Raw genomic sequence first — 18,425 nt, 5'->3', positions numbered from 1 at the left:
ACTGGGGAGCGGGATCTGGGGCTTGCCCTGCTCCGGCGCTCCAGCTGGGGAGCAGGGTTGGGGGCCACTCCACGCTGCTTCCAGAAGCAGCGACATGGCCCCACACTGTCTCCTACATGTAGGGGCAGCCAGGGGCTCTGCTCTACACACTGCCCACACAGCTCCCATTGGCTGCAAACTGCAGTTAATGGGAGCTGCAGGGGCAGCGCCTGTGGACAGGGCAGCGCACAGAGCCGCCTGGCCGCAGCTTCGCATAGGAGCCAGAGTGGGGACATGGCCGCTGGTTCTGGGAGCCACTTCAGGTAAGCGCCACCTAGACCCTGCACCCCTGAGCCTCTCCCCACGCCCCAACCCCCTGTCCCAGCCCTGATCCCCCTCCCACCCTCGAACCCCTCAATCCCAGCCCGGGCACCTTCTTGCACCCCAAATTCCTCATCCCAGCCCCACCTCAGAGCCCGCACATCCAGCCAAAGCCAGGACCCCTTCCCGCACCCCAACCCCCTGCCCCAGCCCTGATCCCCCTCCTGCCCTCCAAACCCCTCAGTCCCAGCCTGAAGCACCCTCCTACACCCCAAATTCCTCATCCCCAACCCCACCCCAGAGCCCTCAACCCCCCTCCCCCAACCCAGAACCCCCTCCCGCACCCGGAACTCCTAATTTCTGGCCCCACCCTGGAGCCTGCACCCCCAACCAGAGCCTGCACCCCCGCCCACACCACAACCCCAATTTTGTGAGCATTCATGGCCCACCATACGATTGCTATTCCCAGGTGTTTGCCCACCCCTGTCCTATACCTTGTCCCTCTCAGATTTTGGAAGGCACTTCAAATTCTTAAACCTTGGGTCGAGAGCTGTAGCTACTTTTAGAAATCTCACATTGGTACCTTCTTGGCATTTTGTCAAATCTGCAGAGAAAGTGTTCTTAAAACCAACAACATGTGCTGGGTCATCATCCGAGATTGCCATAACATGAAATATATGGCAGAATGCAGGTAAACAGCAGGGGACATACAATTCTCCCTTAAGGAGTTCAGTCACAAATTCAGTTAATGCATTATTTTTTCAACAAGCATATGCATGGAAACATGTCCTCTGGAATGGTGGCCAAAGCATGAAGCAGCATACGAATGTTTAGCATAACTGGCAGATAGCTATCTAGCAATGCTGTGGTGCCATGCGAACACCTGTTCTCATTTTCAGGTGACATTGTAAATAAGACGTGGGCAGCATTATCTCCCGTAAATGTAAAACAAACTTGTTTCTCTTAGAGATTGGCTGAACAGTTAGTAGGACTGAGTGGACTTGTAGGCTCTGAAGTTTTACATTTTGTTTTTGAGTGCAGTTATGTAACAAAAAAATCTAGATTTGTAAGTTGCACTTTAATGATAAAAAGAACAGGAGTACTTGTGGCACCTTAGAGACTAACAAATTTATTAGACCATAAGCTTTCGTGGACTATAGCCCACTTCTTCGGATGCATGTAGAGTGGAATAAATATTGAGGAGATATATATACACACACATACAGAGAGCATAAACAGGTGGGAGTTGTCTTACCAACTCTGAGAGGCCAATTAAGTAAGAGAAAAAAACTTTTGAAGTGATAATTAAGATAGCCCAGTACAGACAATTTGATAAGAAGTGTGAGAATACTTACAAGGGGAGATAGATTCAATGTTTGTAATGTTTGCAAACTAGACACAATCAACTCAGGATTGAATAAGGACTGGGAATGGCTGAGCGATTAATTGACAGCTCTACTTATTATCTTCAAGATTGGTTTTGTATTGTTGCTGTCCTTGTGGCCAATGCAGGAGTGACCAATTTGTCTTGTCTTCCCACTCATCAGTCACACAAAAGCAAGAGCAACATCTCTACAAATACAGAAAAATGCTTTCCACACATGTCAAGTATCAAGAAATAGTAATACAGTTTTCAAAGTGGGGTGCAGGTTCAGAAGAGGGTATTTGACTACTCTGTAAAGTAAGGTATTATCCATAATTAATATTCTAGCATGGGACATGAAACCGTTGCCATGGGACATGGAACCGTGCAGATTTTCATCTGACTGGACAATACTTACAGTAATAATGCTTTAGCTACATGATTGCTGTCTGAAGCATATGAAAACTTTCCACGTAAACATTTAATTAACAGACTTAAATTTACAAGAATCTCATTTCACTGAAATTAAAACTTTTTATGCTTCAAGATAATATGGAAATAATTCTGCTGTTCACTTTGTATTGCTCAAGGTTAATGTTAGCACTTCAAACAATGTTTGTCCTTCAGATAGGCTAGATACCTTGGGCCAGATCCTCAACTTATGTAAATCAGCATGGCTCCATTTAACTCAATGGAGCAATGCCAATTTACATGAACTGAGAATCTGCCCCTTTGTGTACATGGTCTACCACTCATTAATCCTTGGTAATTATGCTCAGGAGGCATTTCCATTTTTTTAACCCCTGTCATCCCAAGGGTATTTTTGAGCATTTATGTTAATCTTCTAATTAGTAGCCAAAACTTAAAATTATCTCAAAATAACTTTTAAAAAATTAGTGTCTTATAATCACCTTATTTTTAAACTGCTGAGAAAAATTGCTAATTTTAGCTATGTTTAGTTATGGTCATTCACAAACATAAAGAGATTTACAGTGGTGAAAAGGATCTGTTTGTAAAAACAAAAAATCTATAGATCTGTCTCTAGGTAGCAAAATATTCCTTTCCTTGAAGCAATGCACCCAAAATAAGAAGGCAGAGGTTTGTTATAGACTTTAACAGCAATAGGAATCAGAGTACAATGTAACTACTATCTCTGATAGATACATCTAAGATGCCTATCACTTTAATATCCTACTTCGGCATCTTTACAGCTGGATTCTCTTGAAAACAAAGGACTTTATAAAACAGAAAAATACTATTGCAGTGGGTTGCACTATATACAGGAAAATCCTTATCCTGCCTTCCCCCTTCTTCAGATCACCAATCCTAAAAAGAACTTGGAAACAATCAAAGTAGACATCACTTCCAAGGAATTCTCATCAGGTTTTGCACAAGACCCAGTTCATTCTGTGACAGCGTATTTGGGAGTGTTTAATTCTAGATAGGCAAGCAGAGCCAAATTTTCAAAATCTAGTCTCTGATGTTTCTCACATGTCATATATGTACACAAATGATAATGTGCACAATTTAAAAGGTTCATTGTACCTGTTTTCTGGAAGGTAAATTACTATTGGTTTGAGCATCTGTTCCAACAGATCATGATTCAGCAATGTACTTAAGCATGTGCCTATCATTAAGCATGTGAATAGTCCTATTGATTTTAATGGGATTACTCATGTTTTTAAAGTTAGACACATACTGAGCTGGGGCCTTAATGGGAAATACTGCTAAAACCTGTCAATCTTACTTACATGTAAAACGTTTTATTTACAAAAAAAAAAAAAAAAAAGACAGACACCCTTTCCCACAATGTTTACCATAAAATGTCAACATTTTCCAAAAGTTACCCAACAACGGGACTGGAGAAAACACAGTTTCCATAGAATTTTAGGAATGGAAGGGACCTCGAGAAGTCTTCTAGTCTAGCCCCTTGCACTCAATGTAGGACTAAGAATTATCTAGAGAATTCCTCATGGTGTTTGTCTAACCTGCTCTTAAAAATCTCCAATGATGGAGATTCCACAACCTCCCTATGCAATTTATTCCAGTGTTTCACTACCATGACAGTTAGGAAGTTTTTCCTAATGTCCAACCTAAACCTCCCTTGTTGCAATTAAAGTCCATTGCTTCTTGTCTTATCCTCAGAGGTTAACAAGAACAATTTTTCTCCCTCCTCCATTTAACAACCTTTTATGTCTTTGAAACTGTTATCATGTCCCTCCTCAGTCTTCTCTTCTCCAGATCAAATAAACCCAATTTTTCAATCTTCCCTCATAGGTCACGTTTTCTAGACCTTTAATCCTTTTTAATCATTTTTGTTGCTCTTCTCTGGAATTTCTCCAATTTATCCACATCTTTCCTGAAATGTGGTGCCCAGAACTAGACACAAGACTCCAGTTCAGGCCTAATCAGTGTGCAGTAGAATGGAAGAATTGCTTCTTGTATCTTGCTTACAACCCTCCTGCCAATAAATCCCAGAATGATGTTCGCTTTTTTTGCAACAGTGTTACACTATTGTCTGGACCCAGAACTGATCCCCATGTGATATGCCCTTCCTGCTTGACTGCGAACCACTAATAACTACTCTTGTATGGATGGCGAACTCCTCAATCTCTGACATCTCCAAACAAAATCTAAGATCATGAGAACTGGCATCACTGACCTTCAGTATGCACATGACTACACCATTCTCGCATACACAGAGGCCAACCTGCAGAGTACCCTAAATCTTTTTGCAGATGCCTATCACAGTCTGGGTCTCTCTCTCAACATCAGGAAAACCAAGGTACTCTATCAGCCCTCACCTGCACAAACCGCTCTTCGTACTCCACAAATCACCATAAGTGGAGGGACCATTTTCCATATCTTGGCAGCCACTTCTCCCAAACAACCAGTATTGACACATAATTGTGCCAGTACATTCTTTGGAAGATTACTCAAATGAGTCTTCAATTATAGGGATCTGCAAATAGGCACCAAGATCTTGTCTTATGAGGAAATTGTCATCCCCACCCTTCTCTATGGGTGTGAGACGTGGGTAACCTACAGACGACAGCTCAAGCGGCTGGAGTGGTTCCAACAGCGCTGCCTAAGGAGGATTCACAGGATAAGCTGGGAAGACCAACGCACTAACATCAGCATTCTCTCTGCAGCTAACATCAGCAGTATAAAGGTGCAGGTCATGAAACACCAACTCTGCTGGGCTGGCCACTTTGTACATATGCCCGACACTCACCTCCCGAAGCAAGTACTCTTCTCACAAGTTAAGTCAGGGAAGAGGGGCTTGCGGAGGGCAGCGGAAGCACTTCAAAGACATACTGAAAGTACACCATAAAAAGGGAGACATCAGTCCAACAAACTGGAAGGACTCCGCGCAGAACAGAACACAGTGGTGCCACACCATACACCAAGCCACAGCTCTCTTTGAGGAGAACAGAAATACTCATGAGACAGAGAAGCAACCAAGGAGGAAAGAAAGGGCACAACAATCCAGCCAACAACTATGTCTCCTCCAAGATTACACCTGCAGGGCACGAATTGGGCTCCTCAGCCACTTAAAAACCCACCAATGACCGCCTCCCCCCCCCCCCCCCCCGCCCTTGGCAGACATCATCCTCACATCAAGGGATAGCCGAAGTCCTCTCTGGGAACAGTTTTCCAACCAGTTATGCATCTACCTTATAGTAGCTCCATCTGGGTTGTATTTCCCTAGTTTGTTTATGAGAAGGTCATGTGAGACAGTGTAAAAAGCTTTACTAAAGTTCAGCTATAACACATCTACCACTTCCCCCCTATCCACAAGGCTTGTTACCCTGTCAAAGAAAGCTATCAGGTTGGTTTGACATGATTTATTTTTGACAAATCCATGCTGATTGTTACTTATCACCTTGTTATCTTCCAGGTGTTTGCAAATAGATTTTTTAATTCTTTGCTCCATTATCTTTCTGAGTACTGAAGTTAAACTGACTGGCCTGTAATTCTCGGCATTGTCCTTATTCCCCTTTTTATAGATTGGTCCCATAGTTTTCTCTCTATAATTAGAATAGGAGCTAAGTGTGTGGCATCTGTTGGGAAGTGTTGACTTTTTAGAGTCAACCATTCTAAATTACATGTACAGAGGTGAACCCCATTTGTACCAGCAAAGTCTGTTTTTTACTTTCTTGTTTTTAATGCACAGATGTTAGTGTGCAGCAAGCTGCAAGGACAAAAATGAAAATCCAAGTTGTGGCGCCTTTGAAAATGTTGCCCTGATTCAGATTGTATGTATTCAGTATAGCTGATAGTGCTTTAGAGTACATTAACACTGAGCCTTAGCATATTACTTTTAGTATTCCAGTGATCTGGGATGCCACACACAGAATTGCAGTAGACCTCATAAATGTTTGAGAAAATGGTCTGAATAAAATCCTAGTAATTCCATGTTGTGCTTAGGGACTTTGCCACAGACAGGTGTCTAATTAGATTAACAATATTTAAATGACAGCATTCCATCAAAGGTGAGAATATAAAAAAACCATAAAAAGTGAATTGTATCCTGGTTACTTAAGAGGTTTCTGTATAGCAATAATTCATTGTAGGCCATATTCACATGATCGGGGGCTTTGTTCTGTTCCACCCACTTATATATCTTTTACGTAAGGTGGGAATCCTTTGTCCCTCTCTGGGTTCCCACGCCCTCCTTCTCAATGGAAAAGCACCAGGTTAAAGATGGATTCCAGTTCAGGTGACATGATCACTTGTCACCATAAGACTTCATTACCCACTTGCCAGCACACACGTATACAGGAAGACTTACAAGTAAAACAGCCATCTACAGTCAATTGTCCTGGTTAATGGGAGCCATCAAGATTTCAAACCACCATTAATGGCCCACACTTTGCATAATTACAATAGGCCCTCAGAGTTATATTTCATATTTCTAATTTCTGATACAAGAGTGATACATTTATACAAATAGGATGACCACACTCAATAGATTATAAGCTTTGTAATGATACCTTACAAGAAACCTTTTGCATGAAGCATATTCCAGTTACATTATATTCACACTCATTAGCATATTTTTATAGAAGTATAGAGTGCAATGTCACCATGGGCTCTTCAATCTAGCAGAGAAAGGTATAACACAATGCAGTGGCTGGAAGTTGAAGCTAGACAAATTAAGACTGGAAATAAGAGGTATATTTTTAGCAGCAAGAGTAATTAACCATTGGAACCAGGGCCAGCCCACAACATTTTGGCACCAGAGGCGGGGAGCTCAAATGACGCCCCCCCCTACACCATCGCTTGGGCCAAAACTTTGAAAGGTCTCAATTCTGCCTTCTTCCTGTTCTACTCCTCTCATGGTACTGCTCTGCTACCTATCCCAATAAAGGAGAACTAACAACTTAAAATGCCTTGTTCAAACATTTTAAGTAACACTTAACTTTCAAGCACCTGAACAGCAAATGTAACTTTTCTTGTCTGCATAGTAAATACTGGCATTTGTAGCTGTTTGAATAATCAAAGTGATGCTTTCTGTGCCTTCTTGGTTGCAAAGATTTGAACTGCTTCCCGAAGGTCCACAGTCTGGGCCAGCTCATGCTCCATTGCAAGGCCGACCCAGCCTCTCCTGTGTCATTGTGGAGCGTAGATATGTTTTTATTAACTTCAGCTTGGAGAAGCTGCATTCTCCACTGGCAACTGTTACAGGAAGTGTTAGAAGTATGTGCAGAGCAACAAAAGCATTTGGAAAGAGGGTGGTCATCTTATTTGTGCACATATATTCCAGAACAGCCTTTGGAGTTGATCCTGCTGAAATGTATCTTGAAAGGACTTTCAGTTCATCACCTAAATCACTCACATCAATATCGCGCATGTCATCATGTGTTAACACTGTCTCTAGTGCCCTGCATTGCTGGTGTAGGTCTTCTTCAGGTATAGTGAGGAGTTTTGAGATATCATAAAACATCCCAAATATACTGCTGTGTTCTTTGAGCTGCATGAAACGTTCTTCAACTGACTGTATTGCACAATCTAGCACCTGGTTAAAGAATTCAACTTTGAATTGTTGTTTGGGGTCTTTTATGGGATTATCCCGAGCCTCGTAATCAAAATGTCATCTTCTTCGGTGACTCTTGTATTCTTGAATGGATGGGAAAATAGCTTCTGTGTGAAGTTCCTCTGCTAACTTCTATGCACTCTTCAGAACGTTTTGAAATCCCTCATCTGACCGGTAAGACTGTAGGTATGACTTTGCGTTGTCCAGTTGTTCCATTGCTCCAGATATATCAAGGTCAACACCTTGGAGTCTCTTGCTTAAAACATTTATTTCAAAGAGTATGTCATGCCACAACACTAAGCCACACAGAAATTTGAAGTGATGTATGTTTCTGGTGATTCCATTTCCCTCTGCCACTGTTCTCCCACAAACAGTTCCTGTCATAGCATTATCCTCCATAATGGCAACTGTGGCATCATCTATCTTCCCAATTTGGTGTTTGATAGGCTTTATCGTCTCCACTCGACTTTCCCATCATGTGGCACTCAGTGGTTTCAGTGTCAGAGAGGATATTCCCAGATGTTGCTTCAAAATTTGCCATCGATGAGTTGATGCAGAGAAAAATACATAGATGCTTTGAATTACATTAAAAAATTCAGCAGCCTCACTAGAAGCTGATGCTGTATCACTGACCACCAAGTTCAATGAATGAGAACTGCATGGGACAAGAAAAGCACAAGGGTTTAACTCTCAGATCCGTGTCTGCACGCCTCTGTTCTTTCCTCTCATGTTGGCACCATTACCGTAGCCCTGACCTCTCATGTCAGAATAACAGAGTAATATCTTACTGACTTCAGATCAGCCACAATCTTCTGTTTGACTTTTGTTGCCAGTAACTGTATGATATCATTTTTAATTGTTTTTCCAAGGTAGTGGTGTGTGTACATTTCTTGGGTGATGACTCTTCTTAGATGCTCCTGGAGTACAGCATCAAACGCAGCCATCAGCTCCACAATTTTAAGGAAGTTTCCATTGTTTGGCACATACAGCTGATCTAAAGTGCCACGCAGTGCTCGGTTTTGGGTAGCAAGCATTCTCACAATGGCAATGAGCCTTTTCAGAACATTTTGCCAGTAAAGAGACTCTGATGCAATCTTCTCTTGATGCTGATCATCTATGGTGGCCTTTAACCTTAATCTCATCTCAAGCTCTTTCCACCTATGGAATGCTCTCTGGTGATTTGCTGCCTTCTCATGGCATGCCAGATTTCTAGCCAGATTTTTCCAGTTCTTTGTTCCTGTAGAGCCCCGTGTGGCTGGAACATTAGACTGGAAGAGTTTGCAACAAAAACAGTATGCAGCATGCTGGGTTTTTGAGTACATAAGCCATGGCCTTTCCACTTTGTCACCATTGGGAATTTCACGCCAGTACTGTGTTGAATGGAAACTTCTATTTTCATTGTCTTTGGGGAACATGAAGTTTTTCACTTGCTGTGGCCCATACAGTACAAGGAAGTCCCTCTGGCTACCGCTCAAGTGGGTTTACAATGCCGGATCATCTAGACTTAAGTAACTAAACTCAGCAGCAGCTGTTTCTTGCGCCTCCACCACACTCTTCTCTGATCTACACTTTTCTTCAGGAACGTGCACGGTTACATCCATTTGAAATGGAGATATGGATGCTGCAGTAGCTGCCAGGTCACCTGCACTCCGACTAACTGGAAGATCAGGCATCTCCTCACCACTCACATCCTCACTGGGGCCGGAAGGCTCACCGTGAACATTTGTGTCTATGTATCTCAGGAGAGCTCCTTCCTGCTTAGATAGAAAAGCTTCCTTTACTTTCTTTCTTTTCCTGAATGCTGCCCCAGAGGGGCGTTTTCTTCTTTCACTCATGACTGCTGTTCTGTGCCAGCTGTAGTGGCTCTCAACACTCAATTGAAGGGGACAAATAAAAAGGCTGGTAGCAGGGCCTGAGTGAGGGAAGATATCAGCGTCTTAAGGGCCTAACTGGCTCCTATTACTTCAATTGACTGCCTGTTCTCCTGAAGTGGGTTCAGGGAAGAGGCAGGAAACAGGAAGCTCCCCGAGAAGCTGGTGTTAATCAGTCCAGGCTCCTGGGGGTGCTAGAGAGATATACAAGAGGCTTCTCCTCCTCTCTCTCCCTGCAGCTCCTGCTACTTTCTGTTATTCCCTCTCACCTTTTCTCCTGAATGCCTGTTATGTCTCTTGTGCCCTCCTTCCTCCAGCACAGCACTCCACCATCTCTGTGAATCTAGAGCAGAAAGAATACATATGCACCAGCAGCACACACAATTTTTTACACTCTGGGTCCTAGTGGTGCCCACTCCCCCCTTCCCCCCACAGTCTGGCACCTTAGGCGGCCACCTCAGTTCGCCTCATGGTAAGGGCAGCCCTGATTGGAACAATTTACCAAGGGTTGTGGATTCTCTATAACTGACACTTTTTAATCAAGACTGGATGTTTTTCTAAAACATCTGCTCTAGGAATTATTTTGGGGAAGTTCTATGGCCTGAGTTATACAGGAGGTCACAATGGACCATTGTGATCTAGGAATCTATGATTTTCAGTTCCCTGACTCCCTCAGGGAACTGATGGGCAGGATCCCCTGGGAGAATAACATGAGGGGAAAGGAGTCTAGGAGAGCTGGATGTATTTTAGAGAATCCTTATTGATGTTGTAGGAAAAAAACATCCCAATGTGTAGAAAGAACAGTAAATATGGCAGGCGACCAGCTTGGCTTAACAGTGAAATCCTTGCTGACCTTAAACGCAAAAAAGAAGCTTACAAGAAGTGGAAGATTGGACAAATGACCAGGGAGGAGTATAAAAATATTGCTCAGGCATGCAGGAGTGAAATCAGGAAGGCCAAATCACACGTGGAGTTGCAATGAGCAAGAGATGTTAAGAGTAACAAGAAGGGTTTCTTCAGGTATGTTAGCAACAAGAAGGAAGTCAAGGAAAGTGTGGGCCCCTTACTGAATGAGGGAAGCAACCTAGTAACAGAGGATGTGGAAAAAGCTAATGTACTCAATTTTTTGCCTCTGTCTTCACGAACAAGGTCAGCTCCCAGATTGCTGCACTGGGCAGCACAGTATGGGGAGAAGGTGACCAGCCCTCTGTGGAGAAAGAAGTGGTTCGGGACTATTTAGAAAAACTGGACGAGCACAAGTCCATGGGGCCAGATGTGCTGCATCGGAGGGTGCTAAAGGAGTTGGCGGATGTGATTGCAGAGCCATTGGCCATTATCTTTGAAAACTCATGGCGATCGGGGGAGGTCCCGGATGACTGGAAAAAGGCTAATGTAGTGCCAATCTTTAAAAAAGGGAAGAAGGAGGATCCGGGGAACTACAGCCCAGTCAGCCTCATGGAGCAGGTCCTCAAGGAATCAATTCTGAAGCACTTAGAGAAGAGGAAAGTGATCAGGAACAGTCAGCATGGATTCACCAAGGGCAAGTCATGCCTGACTATCCTAATTGCCTTCTATGAGGAGATAACTGACTCTGTGGATGAGGGGAAAGCAGTGGATGTGTTATTCCTTGACTTTAGCAAAGCTTTTGATACAGTCTCCCACAGTATTCTTGCCAGCAAGTTAAAGAAGTATGGGCTGGATGAATGGACTATAAGGTGGATAGAAAGCTGGCTAGATCGTTGGGCTCAATGGGTAGTGATCAATGGCTCCATGTCTAGCTGGCAGCTGGTTTCAAGAGGAGTGCCCCAGGGCTCAGTCCTGGGGCTGGTTTTGTTCAATATCTTCATTAATGATCTGGAGGATGGCGTGGACTGCACTCTCAGCAAGTTTGCAGATGACACTAAACTGGGAGGAGTGGTAGATATGCTGGAGGGTAGAGATGGGATACAGAGGGACCTAGACAAATTAGAGGATTGGGCGAAAAGAAACCTGATGAGGTTCAACAAGGACAAGTGCAGAGTCCTGCACTTAGGACGGAAGAATCCTATGCACTGTTACAGACTAGGGAACGAATGGCTAGGAAGCAGTTCTGCAGAAAAGGACCTCGGTGTTACAGTGGATGAGAAGCTGGATATGAGTCAACAGTGTGCCCTTGTTGCCAAGAAGGCTACTGGCATTTTGGGCTGTATAAGTACGGGCATTGCCAGCAGATATAGGGACGTGATCATTCCCCTCTATTCGACATTGGTGAGGCCGCATCTGGAGTACTTTGTCCAGTTTTGGGCCCCACAGTACAAGAAGGATATGGAAAATTGGAAAGAGTCCAGCGGAGGGCAACAAAAATGATTAGGGGGCTGGAACACATGACTTGTGAGGAGAGTCTGAGGGAACTGGGATTGTTTAGTCTGCAGAAGAGAAGAATGAAGGGGGATTTGATAGCTGCTTTCAACTACCTGAAAGGGGGTTCCAAAAAGGATGGATCTAGACTGTTCTCAGTGGTACTTGATGACAGAACAAGGAGTAATGGTCTCAAGTTGCAGTGGAGGAGATTTAGGTTGGATATTAGGAAAAACTTTTTCACTAGGAGGGTGGTGAAGCACTGGAATGGGTTACCTAGGGAGTTGTTGGAATCTCCTTCCTTAGAGGTTTTTAAGGTCAGGCTTGTCAAAGCCCTGGTTTGGATGATTTAGTTGGGAATTGGTCCTGCTTTGAGCAGGGTGTTGGACTAGATGACCTCCTGAGGTCCCTTCCAACCCTGATAGTCTATGATTCTATGATTCTAGGAGATCTAGATGCTTATACATCTTTTATGAGCAAGAGAGAGAGAGAGAGAGAGAGAGAGAGAGCTTACAGACATTCAAGGAAAAGCAAAGGTTTCAACTATTTACTTGTCCTGATTCCTTGAAATCAACATTAAAGGGTAGTGACAGGTTCCATATCCAGGCTAATGTGAAATGACAGATTGCTCGGATCAGAACAATGTGAAAGGCTGTGGGCTAAATTAGTCAATACTGCTTCTCAACCAGGTTTGCATCTAAAAAGTTTCCATTTTTAACATACACACAAACCAATTTCATACTCCTGGTTAAGAGCTGAAAGAGAAAAATAGGAGAAAGGAAATCTAACCATTTTAGTCACTTCTTTTTTCTCTTACCCAGTCACTATGTGTTTGCACTGTGTGAAAGGCTTTTCTTTAGGCTCTTCCTTAACTAAATTTCATATTCATGCTTCCCTAATTGCTTTGATTACTCTTCTAGGGAATATAAAAATTAAGTCCTACCTGACATATAAAATCACACACCAAAACAAATAAAGGGTTTGAAGATGCAACCTTACACCCTTAAACCTCCCACCAATACACATTTTTGCCTGATTTTTCTTATTCAATAATTACTACCTAGAATGGCAAGATAAAAACACTGATCTAAATGTAAGTTTGTAGCTTTACTTTTCTCTAATATAATCCAGTTAAAGGTCTACCTGTGTCTCCTCTAAACACAGGGCCTAATCCTGGAAGGTATTGAGCTCCTGCAACTCCTATTGATGTCATTAGGTAGGAGCTGCAAGTGCTCAGCACCTCTCAGGATTTGCCCCTGTGTTTTAAATGAGTTTCTAAACCAAGAAACTTTACAACCAAAAAACATATGTCTTCCTCCCTGGTAGAAATCCACTGTCAGTTATACAGCAGTATCAAAATGACAACTTCCTTTTCCTATGATTCAAGTCCTTTAATAACGGTCTCCACAGGAAAGAGCAGGAGGTAATAAGATCACACGGAGCTATGAAGACTATGACCCGCTGTAGACTACACATTGCTCAGGGTTTAGGAAGAATTTCACAATCTGAATGCGGTAGTTAGATTGACCTTACCCCAGGTGTAGATACAGCTAGGTTGACGAAAGAATTTTTCCATCAACATACCTACCATCTCTTGGAGAGGTGATAAACTACATCCATGGAAAAACCCTTTCTGTCAATGTGGGAAGTCTACACTGCATTGTGTTAGGTATGTAGGTGCAACTGTAGTGTAGACATACCCTAATGGTGAAATCCTAAGCCACTGAAGTCAATATCAAAACACTCATGGACTTCAATGAGACCAGGATTTTGCCTTAATTTTTCCCCAGCTCAGCAAAGCTAGAACTATATCTGAGATCTGTGTGGACACTTCAGGAAAAAACATGGTTAGTAAATGGTTTCCAGATATTGGTGAATGAGCACTTTGCTAGTAAGGTTTCCTCAGAGGCTTTGAACTTGCTGCAATTCAACAAAAGGTTAGAAAACCTGACCTATGAGCCCAGGTTTAAAAAAAAAAAGGGTATGTTTTTAGTCTTCAGGAAAGAAGACTGAGGGGGACCCTGAAAACAATCTTCAAATATGTTGAGGGTTGTTATAAAGAGAATGGTGATCAATTGTTCTCCACATCCTGTGAAGATAAAACAAGAAGAAATCTGCTTAATCTTCAGCAAGGGAGATTTAGGTTAGATATTAGAAAAAATTTCCTAGCTATTAGGGTAGTTAAACTCTGGAATAAGCTTCCAAGAGAGGTGGTGGAATCATCGCTATTAGAGGGTTATAAGAACAGGTTGGACAAACACCTGTCAGAGTTACTCTCAGTGCGGGGGGCTGGACTAGATGACCTCTCAAGGTTTCTTCCAGCTCTACATTTCTATGAATCTGTGATCCAGCTCAGTAATCAAAATTTGTTGCCATTTCATGGGAGTTCGGTGTTAAATGAGTTTGGTGATTATTCCATTTCCTACTGGACATGTGTACAAGTCTCAAAAGCCACCAGCACTAACTGGCACCATCATTCGCAGTTTTAGTGGAAGAACCAAGCCTTTGGGTGATCATTGAAACTACACTCCTAGCCTATGTTTAATGTGCTTTTTTGTTGTGCTAAATAACATAATTGTAGGGCATAGTGCAGAGCTGAAACAGATGTTTGTTGCTAGTGACATTTAGAAATTATTTTAGGAAAGTTCTATCGCCTGTGTTATACCGGAGGTGAGACCAGCCGATTACAATGTTCGTTTTGGCCTTGGAATCTATTAATATGAATCTAAGAATCCTGCAGCCTAATGTTAAAAGGACTGTCAAGAAGTGTCTGCATCCTGGGACAAATGTTTGGTGTAGTGTATACACTGGAATTTCTGTTGTGTTAGATAACACATGTTAATTAATTCGTTATAAAAGGCATCTAAAAATTCAAGTATAGACATACCCTGGAGGTGGTCTCTCTAGGGTTGGCACTAGCAGGTCAGGGTGGAGAAGTCTACACTAAAGCTGCCTATGTTGCTCTACCACTGCCTATCCAGGTCTGTGGATAAACAAATTATTTTAGTCTCTAATAGAGCTATCATTCTGCTATCTTGCCTAAGCTCAAAAAAGAAAATTATGATGATTAACCCTGTCATTTATTTTACCTTCCAGTTCCTTACAGCTGATTTACCAGCAGACCTGCTTGCAAGCCCTTTGATTACTCAAGTCATTCTTTTCCTTTTATATCACAAGAGCTGTAAGATGGCTAGAAATGTAGATGGCATTGTGCATAAGATTCATTAAGTAATCTCCCTTAAAATTTAGCTCTCCCTGCCCAAAATTTCTTAAAGAAAAAACTGTTTCACTTTAAAATTTGGCTTGTATAAACTTTTATAATTTGTAAACATTGCTGAAGTGGCTTTTCATATACCTGGAGCTGACACTATACTGGTGAAAAAACATCACCATTTTGCAAAGTCTTGTAATATTAAATACGCTAGTTTAACTGCATTGATTACAGAGCATCCTGAAAAGGAAAATATAATGGACTGCTCACTGCAAAGAAGAAAGAATGTATCTTAAATCACTGTCAGATCCTAAATTAGATTATTACTTTGAAGGTAGTGACATTCTATAACAAAGTTTCAGGTGTATTCACTTGTTAGATTACATTTTAAGAAAATTCAGATCGGTTAAGTGATATTTGTCTAATGTGATCATGTTTTTTGTTGTTCTCACAATGCCATATTTAAACAAATCCTATGTCTCTTATACAGTGATGTATTTGCCTAAAGAAAGACAGAAAATATTGTCACCATAGTGTCACCATGTGCAGTGGATAACATACAGAGCTGGCCTGACCTTTCATTGCCCCTTCTTTCTTCTGGAAACTATTATGCTGCTATATTGCATTGCTGAGAGTGGTGACCAATTTTATATTTGAAATAAATGGTAGTACATTTTTCATTAAAATGAGACTCTGCTTTTCCTCCCCAATAAATCTTGTGGAGTATACATAATAACAGGGCAGTATTTTTCATGATCAGGGTAACACAGCACTTTTTTTTTTCAGATGGAACACTATATAGTTGCCTTGATAATTTAGTTAGTACACATTACTGAGACTTATGCTTTAAGTAAATTGCTCCAAATTATAATTCAGCTTTCTCTCCAGGCTTGCCTTTCCTCAGATGGGTTTTTCTCCCTTTACTGGCTGCACTGGAGGCAGGGTGAAACCTGTCAATCAGGATAGGGCCATACCTCCTTGCACTTTTCCTTGGGGTGGCTCTGCTCAGCTAAGCAGTTAAGGCCAAAAGGAGAGCAAATGGGCAATGTGTTCATTGTCTCTTTGACACTCTGCAACTCCACTGATTCCTGGTTCTTATGCCTCCTAGGATTTGAAGACGTAGGTTTCTGCTCATCTCACTCCCTCCCTATCAAATATGATGTTAATGACACTGTCCCCCAGAGACAGTCTTCAGAGTTTATATCCTATTGAGATGAATGGACAAGAGGGATTCACACCTCTCCTGCAGTTATTGTTTCAGCCTCTCTGTCTGCAGCAGATTCAGCACAACATCATTTTGCACTTCGTTGGTATTTGAAAGGTTTTCCTCACAACCATAAGGACTAATTTTTTTTTAAATCAGGTTTAGATTCTGTAGATGCTAATGAACCTCATGGGACTTAGGGAGGTTGCTGTCCCCCTACTTGTAATTGCTCCTTGAATGACCATAGCATGGAGGACCAAGCAATGTAAGTCACTGTAGGCTGTCTCTGCAGTAATGTACTCTGCTGTTTGTGGTGGAGAAACGATCTGGTAAAAACATCATCTCACTTCTGCCCCCTTCAAATGGGCAGAATCCCACAGAGCACCTGCAAACGCACTTAAACTTTTGTAGGACTGGGAAATAGGAAGGAGTGTCCCCTTGAGATGTATTTCCCTCTCTCGTGCCATCTCTGGCTAGAATGCAGGAGTGGACACTCTCCTTGAATGTAGGTAGAGAGAAGCATGAGAGGTTTATATAATAACAATCCAGAATAGGTGAAATTTTCCCCTGTGCAGAGGACCAGTGCAAGACTGATACACCAATTAATTCCCACTAATGCCCTCATAATAGGAATTAAGTGATACGTAGGTCTTGCACTGCCCTCACCTCACATGGGTGAATCTCACCCAGTAAGTTTTACTTTAAAAATAAAAAAAGGTAATAAAACTTGAATAGGAGATCACAAAAGAAGGACGTAATTTTAAATTTTGGAATATTAAAAGTGGCAACAGTGTTTTATTTTCCACCTTTTCAAATCCAAATTTCTCTTTCTAGTACAGTTTTGAAAAGGCCAAAATTTCAACCACGCAACACAGAGGGTGTGATTTTGCACATTTCTCATGAATTCCCTGTGACTTCAATGAAATTACTCACAGAGATTATAGAATCAGGCCCACACAATACTCCGGGGAATAAAGGGTAAACAGAAGCCACCAGAACTCATTTCTATCCCTGTCCTACATTGTGTATAGCAAGTGCTATAAATCATATTTTGGCCACATGCAATTAATTTTATGTTCTTTCCCTGTCATCCTCTACTTTTTACCTGTCATAATTCTTAGATTTGGTTTTTAAGGTCACTGTTAGTTTCAGGTGTGCTTAATATTGAAATATCACTCGACACTAATGTAGTAGCCAAATTTTAAAGACAAAGTATCAAGGATCATATTTTTTACAAAAATACAATTAAAATTCACCATCATTAAGTGTCAAAGGAGAACTAATCCACTGATTCCTCCCAGAGCCTATTTTGAGTTAAGGAGGCAGAGGGAATAAAATGGGTGTATTGCATCCTTTCCTGAGAGAGAGGAGGATTCAATGATCATCCTTGCACACAATGGCAGCAATGCTTAATCCTGTTTGTTAGCCCTAAAAGATAACACCATGGAATCTGCCTTTGTTTGAGATAGCTGGTACATGCTATTACAGGATACAAACATTTTTTATAATTTTCAGGATAACTGTTCTTCCAGATGGGAGCCTACAAATCCTGAATGCTTCCAAATCTGACGAAGGAAGGTACTTATGCCAAGGAGAAAATGTGTTTGGTTCTGCAGAAACTGTAGCCTCAGTATTTGTTAAAGGTATGGAAAACCACACTGATTAGTTATTAATTATTATTATTATTTATTTTTATTGATTATTTGTACAGTAATAACTCCAGGAGCCCCAGTTATGGACCAAGATCCCATTGTTCTAGGCGCTGCACAGACACAGAACAAAAAGACAGTACATGCCCCCCCCCAGAGAGTTTACAAAAGATTGTGCCAACAATTGCTTCCCCTCTGTTGAATACATGGTCATAATTGTATGGATTTAATTTATGTACTAGTTTCTTTGACACATGTGTGTCAAAGAAACTAGTACATAAATTAAATCCTTCCAGATTATTAAGTTAATTCTGTATGTAAAAGAAAATAGAATAAAATAAGGAGATATATACCTTTTGGCTTTTAGACACGCTAGCTAACAAAAATAATTATCCTTTCTACATGCACACAGTGAATAAAGTATAGCAATAAAGTCTTATTTTTAGCCAT

General features: G+C 41.7%; 1 protein-coding gene across 6 annotated transcripts in view; it reads left to right on the top strand.

Annotated features, from left to right (window-relative positions):
• Positions 1-18,425, top strand: part of CNTN5 (contactin 5) — a 1,008,853-nt gene that overhangs the window by 889,755 nt on the left and 100,673 nt on the right. For all 6 annotated transcript variants that reach the window (XM_008178633.4, XM_008178637.4, XM_008178631.4 and 3 more), the window contains one exon: positions 17,842-17,969. In XM_008178633.4, coding sequence (XP_008176855.2) covers positions 17,842-17,969 — 128 coding nt within the window. The remainder of the gene's footprint in view (positions 1-17,841; positions 17,970-18,425) is intronic.

This window comes from Chrysemys picta, chromosome 1 (assembly GCF_011386835.1).
Source record: "Chrysemys picta bellii isolate R12L10 chromosome 1, ASM1138683v2, whole genome shotgun sequence".
Classification (NCBI taxonomy): Eukaryota; Metazoa; Chordata; order Testudines; family Emydidae; genus Chrysemys; species Chrysemys picta.
Note: the sequence above shows the minus strand (reverse complement) of the source record. Positions and strands in the feature narration are given on the sequence as shown.